The 15,108-nt window shown below is 34.2% G+C and overlaps 1 protein-coding gene across 3 annotated transcripts in view; it reads left to right on the forward strand.

Annotated features, from left to right (window-relative positions):
* The window catches only part of CNTN5 (contactin 5), a 611,650-nt gene that overhangs the window by 486,684 nt on the left and 109,858 nt on the right, over positions 1-15,108 (forward strand). For all 3 annotated transcript variants that reach the window (XM_066544731.1, XM_066544730.1, XM_066544732.1), the window contains 3 exons: positions 2,350-2,486; positions 4,006-4,135; positions 6,238-6,388. In XM_066544731.1, coding sequence (XP_066400828.1) covers positions 2,350-2,486; positions 4,006-4,135; positions 6,238-6,388 — 418 coding nt within the window. The remainder of the gene's footprint in view (positions 1-2,349; positions 2,487-4,005; positions 4,136-6,237; positions 6,389-15,108) is intronic.

Consider the following 15,108-nt stretch of genomic DNA (forward strand, 5'->3'; position numbering starts at 1 on the left):
CTCTCAATCATGCTTTTAGCTCTATTCCAGCTACATCAACCTATTACTTTGCTACTTTATTCTCAAAGGGGTGGGAATCTTGCCTTCACTGATGGCAAGTTCAACAGCTTGAAAAACGTGACTCCAAAGGCCACTTAGGCTACAAGGAGAAAATTTAGAGTAGAAATACCTCTACTAATGGAAAAAGGTTGTTCTGACCAATCAGTCATGCCACTGTGATTTGCAAGTCTGTAGTTTCAGAAGGAAACCTGTGGCACAAGTTTTTTAGCAAGACAGCCACAGAAAAAGGGTAGGGAACAGCGGTTCTGAAGAGGACAAGTCTGCAGCCATGCTTGAGCAGCTTTGTTTCAGTGTAAAAATGTGCATATCCTTTCCAGGACACTCAAATTCATGATGAGCTCAAATTCAACATGGAAATGTGAGACTATATATGTTTTGGGTCAAATAGTAAAATTTACAGAAAAACAAATAATGAAAATAAGTAAATATAAATAAGAACAGCTTAGTTCCTCTTTGAAACTGCATGATTTTATGGTACCACTGGCTGTCTTTTATTACTTTTTTGCTATACATTTAACTGTCTCATCTTCCAGAATCATATTAATGTAGTTTTTTCAAAGGAAGCAATTCATTCTCAGCATGCTTCCTTTGCATATTGAAGCACTAAAAATGAGAACAGCAACTATAAAATGCAATTAAATTATATTTTTAGGACAAGAGAGAACAAATAAACAGGGACTCCCAAAACCTGTTTGTTTCTGCAGATTTTTGTGGGACCCTTTATTATAACTTCAGAAAGAAGAAATTCAGCACAGCAGAGCACATGTAGAGGATTTCATGCATTGCCTTGACTGTAATAAGAGGAATAAGGAAGCAGAAGTTTTTTGTCTTGGGTTTGGGAGTGGGGCTGGGTCGATCTCTCTGTTTTCCTCTATCAAAAAGGAAGTGTGTGATACTTCTTCTAATGTTTCCAGCTTCTGACAGATGTCTGGTCTGGGACTCTGAAGCAGACTATTACCTGCTTAGGAATGATAGACACCTCGGTCACTTTCTTTATCATCCATGCACAGGATGTAAGCTAGAAGCAGTTAGTCACCTGTCGTGCCTTTTCATATCTTCTCATGTCTTTGATTGATGACCAGTCAAATGCCAGCTAGAATCAAAGATTTATTTTTAAACTCAATTCCACATGTTTAAGTACATTATCAATTACCTGTCATTTGAAGCAGCGACTTTGTTATGACAGATCTGGACTTCTGTTCATACCATGCAGAATTTTACATCCTTTTGGCTATGCCTTTTAGCTATTTATTCTTTATGATTTGGAAAAACAGCAGCAACAACAACAACAACAACAACAAAGCTAAACAAAAAAATCCCTAACCAGCATTTGATATCCTTAAGTTAATTATTGTCATCTATCACCCTCTGTGTTATACAAAGTGTTATGGCTACAGTATGAAACCCAAAAGCTGGCTTTTAAGCATACATTTTTATTTCTGTATATTAGTTCTCAGTTTCTCACTGATTCATATAATGTTTTCCAAATTATAAGATCCTACAAATAGCTGATTGACTGCCACATTAAAGTTCTACTTCTCTGAAAAACATATTCTTTATTTTTTGATGGATTATTTAATGAAAGTTAGGTACTAGTGATCACATTTACGGCTATCAACTGTCTGCCTTTAAAAGAAGGCTGTTTTAGGATTGATTTACTGTGTAACTTATGCTTCTGATGGATGACGGAAATCTCATGGGTTTTGTGCTTAAATATGTTAAAAGCATTTTCTCCCTTGAAACATGAATTAAACTTAGGACACTTAAACAAAAATATATGCAAATACCTTACTAAATTCCTAATCACTCCTAGATAAATAAATACTGATTTCCTTGTAAACTGAGAAAAATACATGAAACACAGCCTATGGCAATTAACCTCCTTACCACAATTCAACTATCCTAAGTCTTGTGAATCATTAAATGTTCTATTGTGACTACCAAACATTTGTCTTAAATTCAGGAATAATGAACCCAATAATACATAGTACTACATTTTAATCCATTGGACTTTATTAAATCAGGCAGGTTTCTATTGTTGGTTATGTTACTGCTTACCACCTGATACCATTACAGCTCTTCCTTTAAAGTTTGGAGTTTGTTAATTTTGTTACCGTCTCTTTTGATCTGGGCCTTTTTTTTTTTTTAGTTTATTTTTTTTCTGAGAGTAATATAAGTCTTGTAAAGATCATTAATTTAAGCTTTTTAATTGATTAGGTCTTTGCACATCCCCTAGAGAACTTACCGCTTTATAATCTTTGAGTCTAACATGGCAATTTTTCCTTGCAGCCTACCCTCACTGGGTGGAGAAGCTCAATGATACCCAACTAGACAGTGGAGAGCAGCTCCGATGGGAATGCAAAGCCACTGGAAAGCCAAGGCCCACTTATCGCTGGCTGAAAAATGGAGTTCCTCTCTGGCCACAGGTACACTAGACAAGGAGTCACCTCTATGTTGGGTGCTTCTCTTTTCATTCAGATAAAGTCAGTTAAAGAAAGTATAGAAATGTTCTTCATAAATTACTATTTGGCTAACACAAAAAGTGTGATGACCATTACATTTTCAACTCAATCTGTTCTCTGAAAGTAACAGAATTTATCATGAAGATCATTGAAATGGTTTGTGTAAGACCCCTAGAATGTAAAGTGTTTTACTACAATCACCTGATATATTTTAGAATTAGACATAATTTTTTTTTTTTTTTAAAAGACCACTGATGGCATGGTTTGTCTTTTATTTCACATTTTTCTGTTTCTCTCACTGCATCATCAAAGAATCGTCTCACATCATGTGGGTTCTTTTGCCTAATACCTTTTAATTTTATAGTCTCAAAGTTTTTGGAGTAATGAAAATCTTTGTAAATTTACTTAATCTATTTTCCCAGATTAAAATAAAGCTAGCTGCTTAATTCTGGGAGAAAATGTCTATATTTGCAAATGAACTAACAAAATGGATTTATGAATATAAAAGATGTAATGTCTTCCTTTCCAGCAAATGTCCCTTCTATCTATCTGGGAACATCAACCAATTATGCAAACAACCAGAAAAGAAACATATAAACAGTTTACTTTTGAAGCTGTGAGGAATTGAAAATAAGGCTACTCTATTCATTTCTGCCTTTTTATATGGAGCTATTAGTGCTGAAATTGAAGCAATTTAAATGTCTCTACTTTTTGGTTCTCTGATTTTCCAAACCATTAGTTTCTCCAGGCTCTGAAATTTCAAATTGAATTTTACTTTGAGATGGGTGAGGGCTTACAACAAAGTGAATTTTTTATCACAGTTTCCTCTGCATTCCCAAACAATTTATGCCTTATCAATTTTAACTTACAACAACTGTTATAATGAAACTTAGAGTTGTTTTATAGTAGTTCAAATTATTCATACTCTAGCTTCATTACCTACTCACTTCCACAAACTGTTATTGATGTCCCTTCTCTTCTAGTTGTGGTAATTATTTTCTACTAGTTGGCCTTTCAAATTAGAAATTTGTACTAATGATGAAAGTAATTGGACCCTTTAGTTCTTACTTATGCATGCAATCTTTCATAGATCTCCTTTTATGAAAATAGCACCATTACTGAGACCAAAAAATTTGCTATGTTTTTGAAGATCATCAGACACATTACATCCACAAATTATTTCTTGCCTCTTTAAAGTTCCCTGGATGAACTGCTTTTAAAAATTATGTAAGGCTAACAGCAAACAAACAAACAAACAAACAAACAGAATAAAGGAAACTTTGAATATAGTGAATTTACCTGAAAATATTTACTGTCAAATATTTCTTGACTTTTTACTCTTGTAATTTCTTGTATAATAAGATAAAGGTAAGCCCAAGGAAGCTTGTTTTCTCTTGCTTCACCTTAAACTAATAACAGCAATTTTCCAGTTCCTTTTTGCTTTTATAGAATAATTTTAATGGTTTTTTAAATTCCATTACAGAGCAGGATTGAGATGATTAATGGTGTTCTGATGATCCATAGTGTGAATGTCTCAGATGCTGGAATGTATCAGTGCTTAGCAGAAAATAAGTATGGTACGATTTATGCCAGTGCTGAGCTGAAGGTTTTAGGTGAGTATTTGGAAAAGAATAAATTGTTCCTTTTTCCCCTTTTGCGAATTCATTCTTTTCTTAGATTGTTGTGACAAGAAACAGCTTCTGCCAGTCCAAACAGCAGAGAAGATAAAAGTGGTTTCTTTTTATTCTTGTTACTTATATGTGGGTGAGTCCTTTCTTGCCCCAGAGAGCATTGGGCCTTCTGTTAACCAAAAATTGTCATTCCACAGCATTTTGTGAATATTTCTCTCATAAAGCTATTACAGTTCAAATAAATGGAAAAATATTTTTCACTCCCTCAAACATATGTGCCGGAGACAAAATTTAGAGGAAGTAAATGTATTTTAATCTCTGTTAGAATTAACTTATTATTTCTACTTTGGCCATTATTCAAAGATAATTATGCAAGATCTTATTTTCAAAAAACTTCTTATGAAATCACCAAAACAAATTGAATAATATCAGTTACATACTTGGCTGAATATCCTCCAAAGAAAAGCAAATACGCTACATAGTGTTACCTGGAAATATGATAAAAATGTCATAATCCAAAAGCTGAAGCAAGCAGTTAATGAAGAAAAAACTGAAGAACTTTTGAACACTCTAATTTTCCTTAAACCAAACTGTAGCAACATGCAATGGAACAATAGTGCCCTTCCAGAGGATTAAGACAGACTTGTAAGATCATTTCTATCAGGGTATGATGTAGCAGGAAGAAAGTTGTCCACCAAAGTTGTTTAATGGCCCTATCAGAGATTAGACCTGCACATGAGAATCATTCCTTTAAACTCCCAGTCAAATGAGTAAAAAAGCTCTAATTGCAGAAATATACTGTGTTTCAGGTAACATTTGGCTCTTTTGGTAAATAACCTTTCTAGTACATTTCAGCTATTTCCTAGCTGGCCAACATTAGAATTTCACTGATAAGTTATAAAATCATTTCTTTATAGCCGTAAAGTTAAAAACCAAGGCCAGTGATTGTTTTCTTTTCATCACATTTTTTGGTCATTTGTGATTCAGTCAGTAAACCTACAGGTTACAGCATTCTTTGGCTTTGTTTTTTGTATGTGTTATAAAACAGGTATACCTAGTGTGTCAGGTACTTGCAGACTTTCTTTGATGTTCTATAATATCAGAAATAGACCCTGTATATTGGTGCAGTAAAATTAGTTTTTCATTTTCTCATTTGTAAGATTGTACCCATGTTAAATTTTAACCATAATATTGTATTAAAGAAACAGTTGTGTTTAATTTGCTGCCTTACCAAAGGGAAAAGAACAGAATAAATTGTGCATATAAATATCTCTGGTATGTGAGTTAACTAAAATAATGCTAGGAAAATCCTACATATTTGAGGCTACAAAGTGTAATGTCCCTGTGTATTTGAGATGTACCTGAGGTGAGGTATAGCTGAGGTAGAGACCTTTGACATTACAAAGGTAGTTCAAGGAAAACGCAATCAAACACTTGAGAACTAATGTAGTTTCTCGGTGTGAAATTGCAGTAATTAATGACATTTTTAATGCATTTATTATCTTAGCTTTTGTTTGTAAAATGGGAATCCTTAAAAAGTGAAATACTAAGAACAAGACATGGTTAAATGTCTTCTATTAAGAAGTTCTCATATTGAAATTCCCAGTATTCAGACAAATTTAAGTGAAAACAATCAAATTTCTCTAACACTAATATTCTTTGCAAGCATTAACTCTAGAGAGTACATTTTGGATTGGTGTGGAATTAAAACTTTGTTTTATTTTGAACTATTTACCTCTAACAAGTTCTTGATTAAAAAGAAAAGATGGGAAAAGTGTAGCTAAAACATTTGCATTTTTTAATTTCTAAAGTTGTTTGAATTCACGAGTAGTTTTACTCTAATCTGCTCATGTGAAAGATTTCTCATTAATCTGTAGCTGGATTAAGTTATAAATTTACCATGTAATCCTGCCTGCTGATTTCAAATGTTTTGTAAAATTTTGACTTTGACATAATAATTTCAAAGAGAGAAATTGAGATTCTATCCCCAAACCCAAATATATTTTTCTAATCTTCTATTAGAACACAATGAAACAGAAGGCTCTGATTGTTCTCTGTAGAGTTAACTTACTTCTTTTTAACAGCTTCAGCTCCCTCTTTCCCACTCAATCAAATGAGGAAAACAATAATTGTTACCAAAGGCCAAGAAGTTGTCATTGAGTGCAAGCCGGAAGCCTCTCCAAAGCCAACTATCACCTGGAAGAAAGGCGACAAAGTGTTAAGGGAGAATAAGAGGTCAGAAGCTTGTTCAGTAAACTAAAATTGTGTTTGCGTGTTGGATTCTGTGATATGATATGAAAATGCAGCAAGTGACAAGAACATGCTGAACGTTAGCCTGGGTATGGCATAATTATTTTGTCAAGCTGATTTGTTTGACAGTAGTGACTTTATAGTTTCCACAATATTGAAATGAAAAATCTTAACATTGTTCAGAGATGTAGAGAGATGAAAAGGTGTTGTTTGTGGAGTTTTGTCTCTATTTTCTGTTACTAATTTCAAAAACCTTTCAATTATTCTGTAGAGGTACTTCAAATCTAGTGTATGAAAATATCAAAAGCATAAAGGTCAAACTATTCAGGAAGACATAAAATGTGCTTATTCATTTGAAATAATTTTAATAAGGCAGATTTACAGCTTGATCACAATGGAAGTCTATGTAAGAATAGCTTTAAAATTATTCAGAGAAGGAAAATATAATTCCATTATAGGATTTAATTATACTGGTAGTTTCTGTACTCAGCGGTACATCTGTTTAACAGATTATGCTTGATTAAATAAGTTCTGTCCAGCTTTGTGTGGTAAAAGTAGTTTAAGCACTGCAGGTTAAATGCCAGATGTAATTGCACTTTACAAGATTACTTATCTGTACACTGGAATAGTTTTGCTACTCTGCACATGGTCTTTAAGCACAAAGAGCAATCTTTTCCTCTTTCTGGTAACGTGGTATGTGAATGAAGTAATTTAAAATGACTTGTGTAGTATAATCAGAAAGATTAAATCAAGCCCCCCCTTTTTTTGAATTTTTACAACACTGAGGGAAGCAGTAGAGTGCATCTGTCCTCATTAGCTGCCAAAGCTATTTTGTTCAAGTGTGCTGTATTTTCATCTCATGAAATTTGTTTTGTTCTGAGAAGGAAAAATGGGTAACTTCTTGTACCATATTGATTTTTTTGTTGAAGGGGAGAGAGCATAACAGTATTACATACAACATTTTACTAACAGGAGTTGTATCGTTTGTATTGACAATATGACAGATTTATATTACAAAGGAGCTGAAAATATCAAATATTGGGACACTGATGTCTCTATGCTCTACCTACACAGTTGATACTTTTCACTACATGACCTTTTCCTCCCATCTCCACAAAACTCACTATGGTTTCTCTGATCACCACGTGTAAATCACATTTTAATCAAAGACCAGTAAAGCATTTTAGTAAGTACTTTATGTCTGTAAAAAAATAGCCTAACTCTGAAGTTAAAATGTTACGACAATAGATCTGAAGTTTCATTTTTTGGTACTTGTAGATTTTGATACTTGCTTGTTTAAACAGAGGCTGGAACAAAAAATGATGAAACATGGAAAATTAAATGCTGGTTGAACTATATCAGATATTTGAAAAAAGAGGGTTGCATTCAACTTAATTTTTAGTCAGCTGTTAAAGGATTATCATGTGTTATTTACATGAGCCTCCCTGCATCTACTGTTTTTAGAGGGGTGGGCATGAGAAGAATATCAGTTTCAAGGGAATTTAGTTCTGTCTCTATACAGTATACTTTAAACAAAAATAATAGAGTCTCTTTAAGAGAAGGTGAGGAAGCCTACTGTGATTTGTGAAAGGAAGTGTAAATAAATGAAGATAATATGTGTGTTTCCATGCTTTGGAGGCTCTGAGAAGGAAGGAACGCTGTTAAACATTTAAAAAAGGAATAAACTAACATTGCAAACATATCAGTACACTTTAAAAATGGGCTTTCTTCATAGTCTGTTGATAAAAATCCTAGGGAAAAAAAACCAATTAGGTACTGTCATCTGATGAGTTCTCATTGACTACTAAGTCCTTAGAGAAAACAAAACAATAATCAATTTTAAAAATAGCAAAAAATAGCAACATTCTGGTTAAGTAATAAGGAAGGACAAGAACAGAACAGCATAATATATTTTCTTCTTTTCTGTCACATTTTTTTTCTCTTCTAAAGTGTGGCTATCAAGTGTACATTGTGTTTAAGTTTTGTGAAGTCTGTGAGCCCAGCAAAGGAATCTGATCCTTTTGGCAAGATCAATAAAAAAGAGACCTTCCCCTCCACAGCAAAGAAAAAATTTCACTTTTTCACTTGAACAGTGGGTATGCTCTTATCTATTCCATGTCTTCCAAACTCTGTTGCTCCTTAGGTATTTTTTATACAACAAAAGCTGGTTGACAGAAATACGTCTAGTGACATTTCCATAGATAACTGAAGAGAAGGCTGATTGTTCCTGTGCGACTCATGGCTGGCTACAGTCCTCACTGCAGTCAGACCTTGACTTCAGCTTCTGGAATTTAGTGCAGTCTGAAAACCTCAAATGTTTCAGATTCATTGGAAAGACATACACTTGGGAACATAACCGTGGAATGCCTTCATTAGCTTCATTTCTTGGTCTCTTTTACCTTCAAACAAATTATCCAGGTCAAGCCCTTCGAATTCATAGTGTAGCTATGATAGGCTTGATCCCCAGAAATCATTTTGAGCAGCCAGGTAATTTGATTTCTTTAGGAAAGAGTATGCATATTGTAACAGGGTTTTTCAATTGAGTTCCGAATGAGTGGCAAATCTATGAGATAGATCTAAAAGAATTAGGATATTCAGTTATGTCAGTTATTACACATCAGTCATTTGCTGATGAAAGCACGGTTCCAAGTTTTACAATCTCAAAATATATTAAAATATGATGAAATTATTCCTATAAAAAGATAGTTATTTAATAAGGTTTCCAAAGTGTTTACAATTCATTCTATTAACCAGAGATAAAGATCTAGAACTGATAAAAAGAAATTAAATAAAATATATTATATTGGAGATCTTTTATGCAGAAGACTAGAACTTCCAAAGATCAAGGCATAGTCTTTGAAGCTTACTGGTACAAGACATTTAATGATCAGCATTTGAACAGAGTTCAAGTCTCTTTCATATATTGTTATCTCAGTGAGTCATTAATATATTCAAACAAAGATAATTTCATCTGCAATTTCACCTAACAGTTTAAGGAAGGGAGTTGTTATACTTCTATTTTGGAATTAAAATACAGCTGAGCACAATACCAACATCAGTGGTCTGGATATAGAACATATTTAAGCTGCATATTTTCATTCATCATCTCACAATATTTAAAATTCATAGCTATCTTTCCTAACAACTTGTCTCAGTACTTGATTCTCATAGGCTGGTAGATGGTTGTGTCTCATTTATGGCAGGCTATGATAAGATATGCTCTGGTTATTGACTTGAACAATATTTTCATCCACAAAAATTTGTAAAGAACTTCGGAATCTTTTTGTTCATAAGTAGTTTTGGTTTGATAGGAAAGTGGATTATATTAGGACCAAAGTCTGAAAAAAAAGTTCTTGCTTTTATTTTTAGTAAACAGTTTGATTGGAACTTTGCTTTAGAACCTAAATAGGAGGAATTAGACCCTTGGGGAAGAGTTCAGTGACCAAAATATATTTTTGTGAAGTTTCTAAAATATTTCAATCAGATACTTCCTAAAGTGGAATCAAACCATCACTTACTACTCTAGCGTCAGCTTCTAAACAAGACCAAGACCCAGCCCTTCCAGACCACAAAGCCATCCAGAAGCCTGTTCATAATTAAACATTTTTTAACTTACATATCAAACTAAAAAAAAGAAACAAAAGTGATGTTTTGTAGACGTAAATGTTATCATGTACACTAGAATGGACCAGAATTCGGTGTCAGTTGCACCAATATAAATCATGAGTTCTAGTAACAGAGTTAACGATTAAATTCAGAGCAAACATTTTTAAATTTTTTTTTTAAGTTCCTATGTTCAAGCATCAGGTGTTTTAGAATGATTTACAACTGCATAAATTTTTGTGAGCCATTACTACCTGAGCTGTAATCACATTTTCTTCATTTTCTTAAAGAAAATTTCTTTTATTTTCCAGATTGCCTTGTAGTGGTGATTACAGTTGATGTTTAAACAGATACACCTGAGGAGTCAAAAGTGTTGAAGTCTTATAAGTCCTCGTTTATCTGGTTTTTGTGCTTTCTCATATAACTAAAATATTCTCCTAATTAAACTTGTATTAAATTTTTAGTCTAGATCTTTATTTCCATTACATATCCATTAATTTTAGTCAAAATGAAATAATTTGAAAGCACTCTAGGAGTGAAAATGTTGTCCTTAGTCCCTATTTTTGCCTTCTTTATTGAGACTACCAAGCAATAAGAATATTAATAATCATTTTAAAAAACACAGTTTAACCAACAAATCAGTAACTGAGGAAGAAAGCACAGTTTAACCAACAAATCAGTAACTGAGGGAGCGGGACTTTCCTAGTCCCAATTCTGTGCTGCTTTATTTTGCCTTTTTTCTTCTCCTTTTGAAGTTTCTCAAATTATAATTATTTGTTTGTTTTACACCGTAATTTGTGTGCAGATAAATATTTAATCTAAAAAACAAAAAAGAAAATATGGGGATGACCTAATACCTATGTATTCATTGGTAATGTAGTTCTGTGTTTATGGATTTTTGTGCTTCCCGTATGGCACAGTGGCGCAGTCTAAGCTTTCTCCTTCACCTCGCAGAACGAGCTGTGCAGAAAAGCATTAACAGTCTCTGAAGGTCAGACTCACCACAGATCACCAAGAGCAGCATAGTGCCAGTCTCTCTGTGGCCACGGTGTAATTGCTCATATTGATCCACCTGTGTCCCAGATTAATTCTTGCTGAAGACCTAAATACACTAAGTCTTTCTGTGGGGAAAATAAATGGTAGCAAAACTCCACCTGCCATTTCAAATCAGTCACTTTTCTATGGTGCAATTAGCTTCCTTTTTTCCACTTCTGTTTGAAGGAGTTCTTACATAAGATGAGAAAACTTGGTATGTTAAGCAGCAGAGGGAATTTCAGATATTTTGAAAGTAATAGACTAGGTTTTGCCAGGACAAAACTTCAACATCTCTATTATTGCAATACACAATCACAACGGTAATTTCATTGATTGCAAGTGGGAAAAAACTCTTTCCTTTTTTTCTGAATGATAAAAAAAAAATTACAGAGCAGCACTGAGTGGCATGGAGCTCTGGATAGCACCTGGGCCACTCCCAGGGTCAGAGCAGTGTCAGCTAGAGCAGATTGCTTAAGGTCATGTCTAGTCAGGTTTTGAGTAACTCCAAGGAGGAAAACACTGCAGCCTATCTGGGAAATTTGCTCCTACTAGAGTTAAGCACCCCTACAGTAAAACAAAACAAAACAAAACACCAAAAAAAAATTCAAACACAAACAAAGAAAACCATTTTAATATTTAAACAACATTGATGTTTACATGGAATTGCACGTGTTTTAGTTTGTGCCCATTGTCTCAGTCCTGTCACAGGGCACCACTGAGAAGCATCTAACTTTATCTGCTTGCATCATCCCTTCAGAGTGTGTGCATCAGTTGATCAGTGCTTTTAACAGCTGGGTGGCTCTGATCTGTAAAAAATATGGCCATATAATGAGTTTCTATCAATGTTCCATGACACCTGAAATTCTCCATTCGGATCTGTGCCAAACCTGCCTGGCCACCAAAACTCATAAAATGGAGATGTCACTTCCCCATACAAAACCTTCCCAGAGTGTATTGCCGTGTTGCAAAGTTACTTTCTGCTTGCCATATTCTTCATTTACTGTGTGCCTGCCCTGAGGTAGTTGGGATGGATTTGCAGCCATGGTGAAGCCTGTAGAGGCTATAAATTGAACAACAAAGTACTAGATATTAATAATAAGTGCTCTGACAGTTGTTCCCTTACTACAAATACAATTCCTGGATACAGAAGATAGGGAGATATGGATATTTGTGAAGTTACTGGACATTAAAAACATGGACAATTTTTTATGAGAAAACTTATTTTTCTGTGGGTAAATTGCAAGCCATACATTGACCTGTGAAGAACAGGAGAACACTAAACAGTGCTCATTAGGTGAGAAGTATTGTCTATAGGTACTAAATTTAGAATAAAGACACTGGAGAGGACAAAGTGTTCAAGCTGCATGTAACAATACATGAGGGAGTGAATTGAGGCTGCTAAAGTTCTGCCTTGAACTAAGCTTGCTTTATTTTGCTTTCTTTCAGTAATGTTTCCCTAACATTCAGCAGCTGTAAAAGAAGTCAGAGAAAAGAAAAAGAAAGTGATCTTTTACAGGGACATTAAATTCCAAATGTGAATATTATACAAAGACACAGGGAAATCTGATGCTATTGCTTTTTACCTACCTTCAAGTCAATACTGAAATCTTTGAACTATAGAAATATCTGTGCTGTATGCCTAGATATTTCATCTGTCCCACTTTGCTATGTAATTAGCAGAAACACATAGAGCACTTAAATCTAAAAATATCATCATTCAAAACCTTAGAAATAGACATATTTTTACAGTCTTCTGGTCTCTCAAACTCCTTCCTTTTCAGTTTTGACAGGTTCTTATTACAGTTTTTCTCTTCATTCTACTGTATTTAAGGATCTTTCAGTGTTTCCATTTGAAGTTCCTATTTTAATAGCTTTTAAGCTTAATTATGATGGAAAAATCAAAAAAGGAAAATATGGGTGTTTCAGAGCAGCAGCAAGAAAAAGATTGAGTTTGTAGGCAAAATCTGTATTCAGTTTTGTAAAGTGCTTTGGTTTGTACATGTTCTGTTATGCTTTTGAATATGAACACGCAGCTCAGATATGTATTATATGTTTTCTTCATAATCATGGTGGTAGCTTTCCAAAAGTATTTCAGTTATATATAACTGTGGGTGGTATAATTTGTTTGAATTGAAAATATGGACTGTGAAGGCAAAGTAGGTGAATATATAAAACGGATGGAAAATTATTCTGAATCACATTTTCTGGTTTGTCTGTTGGTCCCTGAATTGCACCAGGCTCAACTTGTCCTTTGCACAAGCTTTCTTGCATTTGTGCTATCAGCCACACAGACAGCAGAGGAGTTCAGCCTTCTACTATTCCAGTTTTTCATAAGAACACCCTTTATTTCCTCATAGTAATGAAATATCTCTAGGGTTAACACAACAACAGGGGAAATTTGTTAAGCAGTTTGAAGACTTTACTCTGTGCCCCCAGTTAAATATCCAAAGAAAATTACTATTTGCAAGTTTTAATTAGTTAAACAAGTAACATTTCCCACAGAAATCAAAAAAATTATCTTTTTGTATCTGAGTAAAGTATTCGCTATGAGATTCCACATGACTTCTCTGAACTGTCTTTCTTTCCAGGAATAAGATTCAAGACAATATGTTTTATTATTTGTCCTTAGTATAGTACTATCTACAGTACTTCATATACAGCTGTGTAGGCACTTGCTGACTCTTTTTAGGGAAATAAGTCTTGATTCAAATCAGAATTATATGCTTAGGTAACAGTGCATTGAAGTCTACATTTTAGAAATACATTCTCTTCTTCACACATTGGCTTGATGTTTGAAGAAGTGTTCCACCACATCTTACCAATTTTCAATTCAAGCAGGATTTATTTGTGTGAAAATAGCTACACAGCTCCCTACAATAACCCCACTGCCACCCAGCTGCTTTGGCAGCTTACAAAATTACTCTTTCATATCCATCAGGCAGTTTTGCACCTCTTCAGGAGCCTACAGACTAGACACTAATATTTGAGGAGGTGAGTCCCACGCTGTAGGATCTTGCTTTTTAGTATTTCCATGAAACTGCATTTCCCCTTTTTTTGACTCAGTTACGGAACTGTAACTATCCCCTATACAGTCCATAGCCCTAATTAAAAGTAAAACCTCAGAAGATCAGCCATTTTAAGTTGCTGAGAATGCAAGATATTTGATCTGCTGTCTCTGTCTTGAATATCTGCTGATAACTAATTATCATTTGAGCAAAAAGTTAATGAATTTTGATTTTAACTATGATTCATTTCTCTGCTGTTGTTATAAATGACTGCCTGTTTGTTCATCACACAGGTAAAATATGACAAATCTTAGTGGCCTAAAGGTTTTTCTTTGCTTAAGACTCTTCAAACTCTGACTTTCAGCACCATTTGCCCTTAAAAGAAACCTCATCTAAAAATCTTGGGAATATAAACACTTAAATTCATGCTACCACTCATCCACAGATTCCCAAGGGGAAATTTAATGATCAAAAAGTAGCGAAGAAAGAAAATACCCAGGACATTAAGAAAGGGAAGGTTCATGACAGAAACTCTAATCTTCCTGAGAGAGTTCTTTCTTCAAGTCATTTCTTTTCAATTTTTGCATAAATCATGGTCTAATTTATCTGTGGCAGGCTCATAATGGGATTTAGAGAGCTGATTATAAAATAGAAAAGGGAAACAATGATAACCTTGACTAAACAGTAAAAACAAATGGCAAGATCATCCCTTGACAAAAGGAGTCTGTTCCAAAGCAGAATTATTTTACTAACTGAGCATATTGCATGAGTTTTTAGAATATGATGATGTGGCCACACACCTAAACAACTCTCAATCTTCACTCATGTTTGCTTACAGAGAACAGGATTAAGGAAACAGTCCAGAACCCAGAAATATTAAATGATATGTACTTTGTGGACTTTGGGCAAGAGACTTGCTTTTCTGTGTCTATGTGTGCAGTTAGGTGTGGTTTCAGTGGCAAACTGCCAAAATTTCCATCCCTCGTCTCAGGCCTTACAGTGAAATGATTCAGGAATCCAATTCAGGTGAAAAATAGCCCCATTATTTCACCTAAACTTTGT

Source organism: Molothrus aeneus, chromosome 2 (assembly GCF_037042795.1).
Source record: "Molothrus aeneus isolate 106 chromosome 2, BPBGC_Maene_1.0, whole genome shotgun sequence".
Lineage (NCBI taxonomy): Eukaryota > Metazoa > Chordata > Aves > Passeriformes > Icteridae > Molothrus > Molothrus aeneus.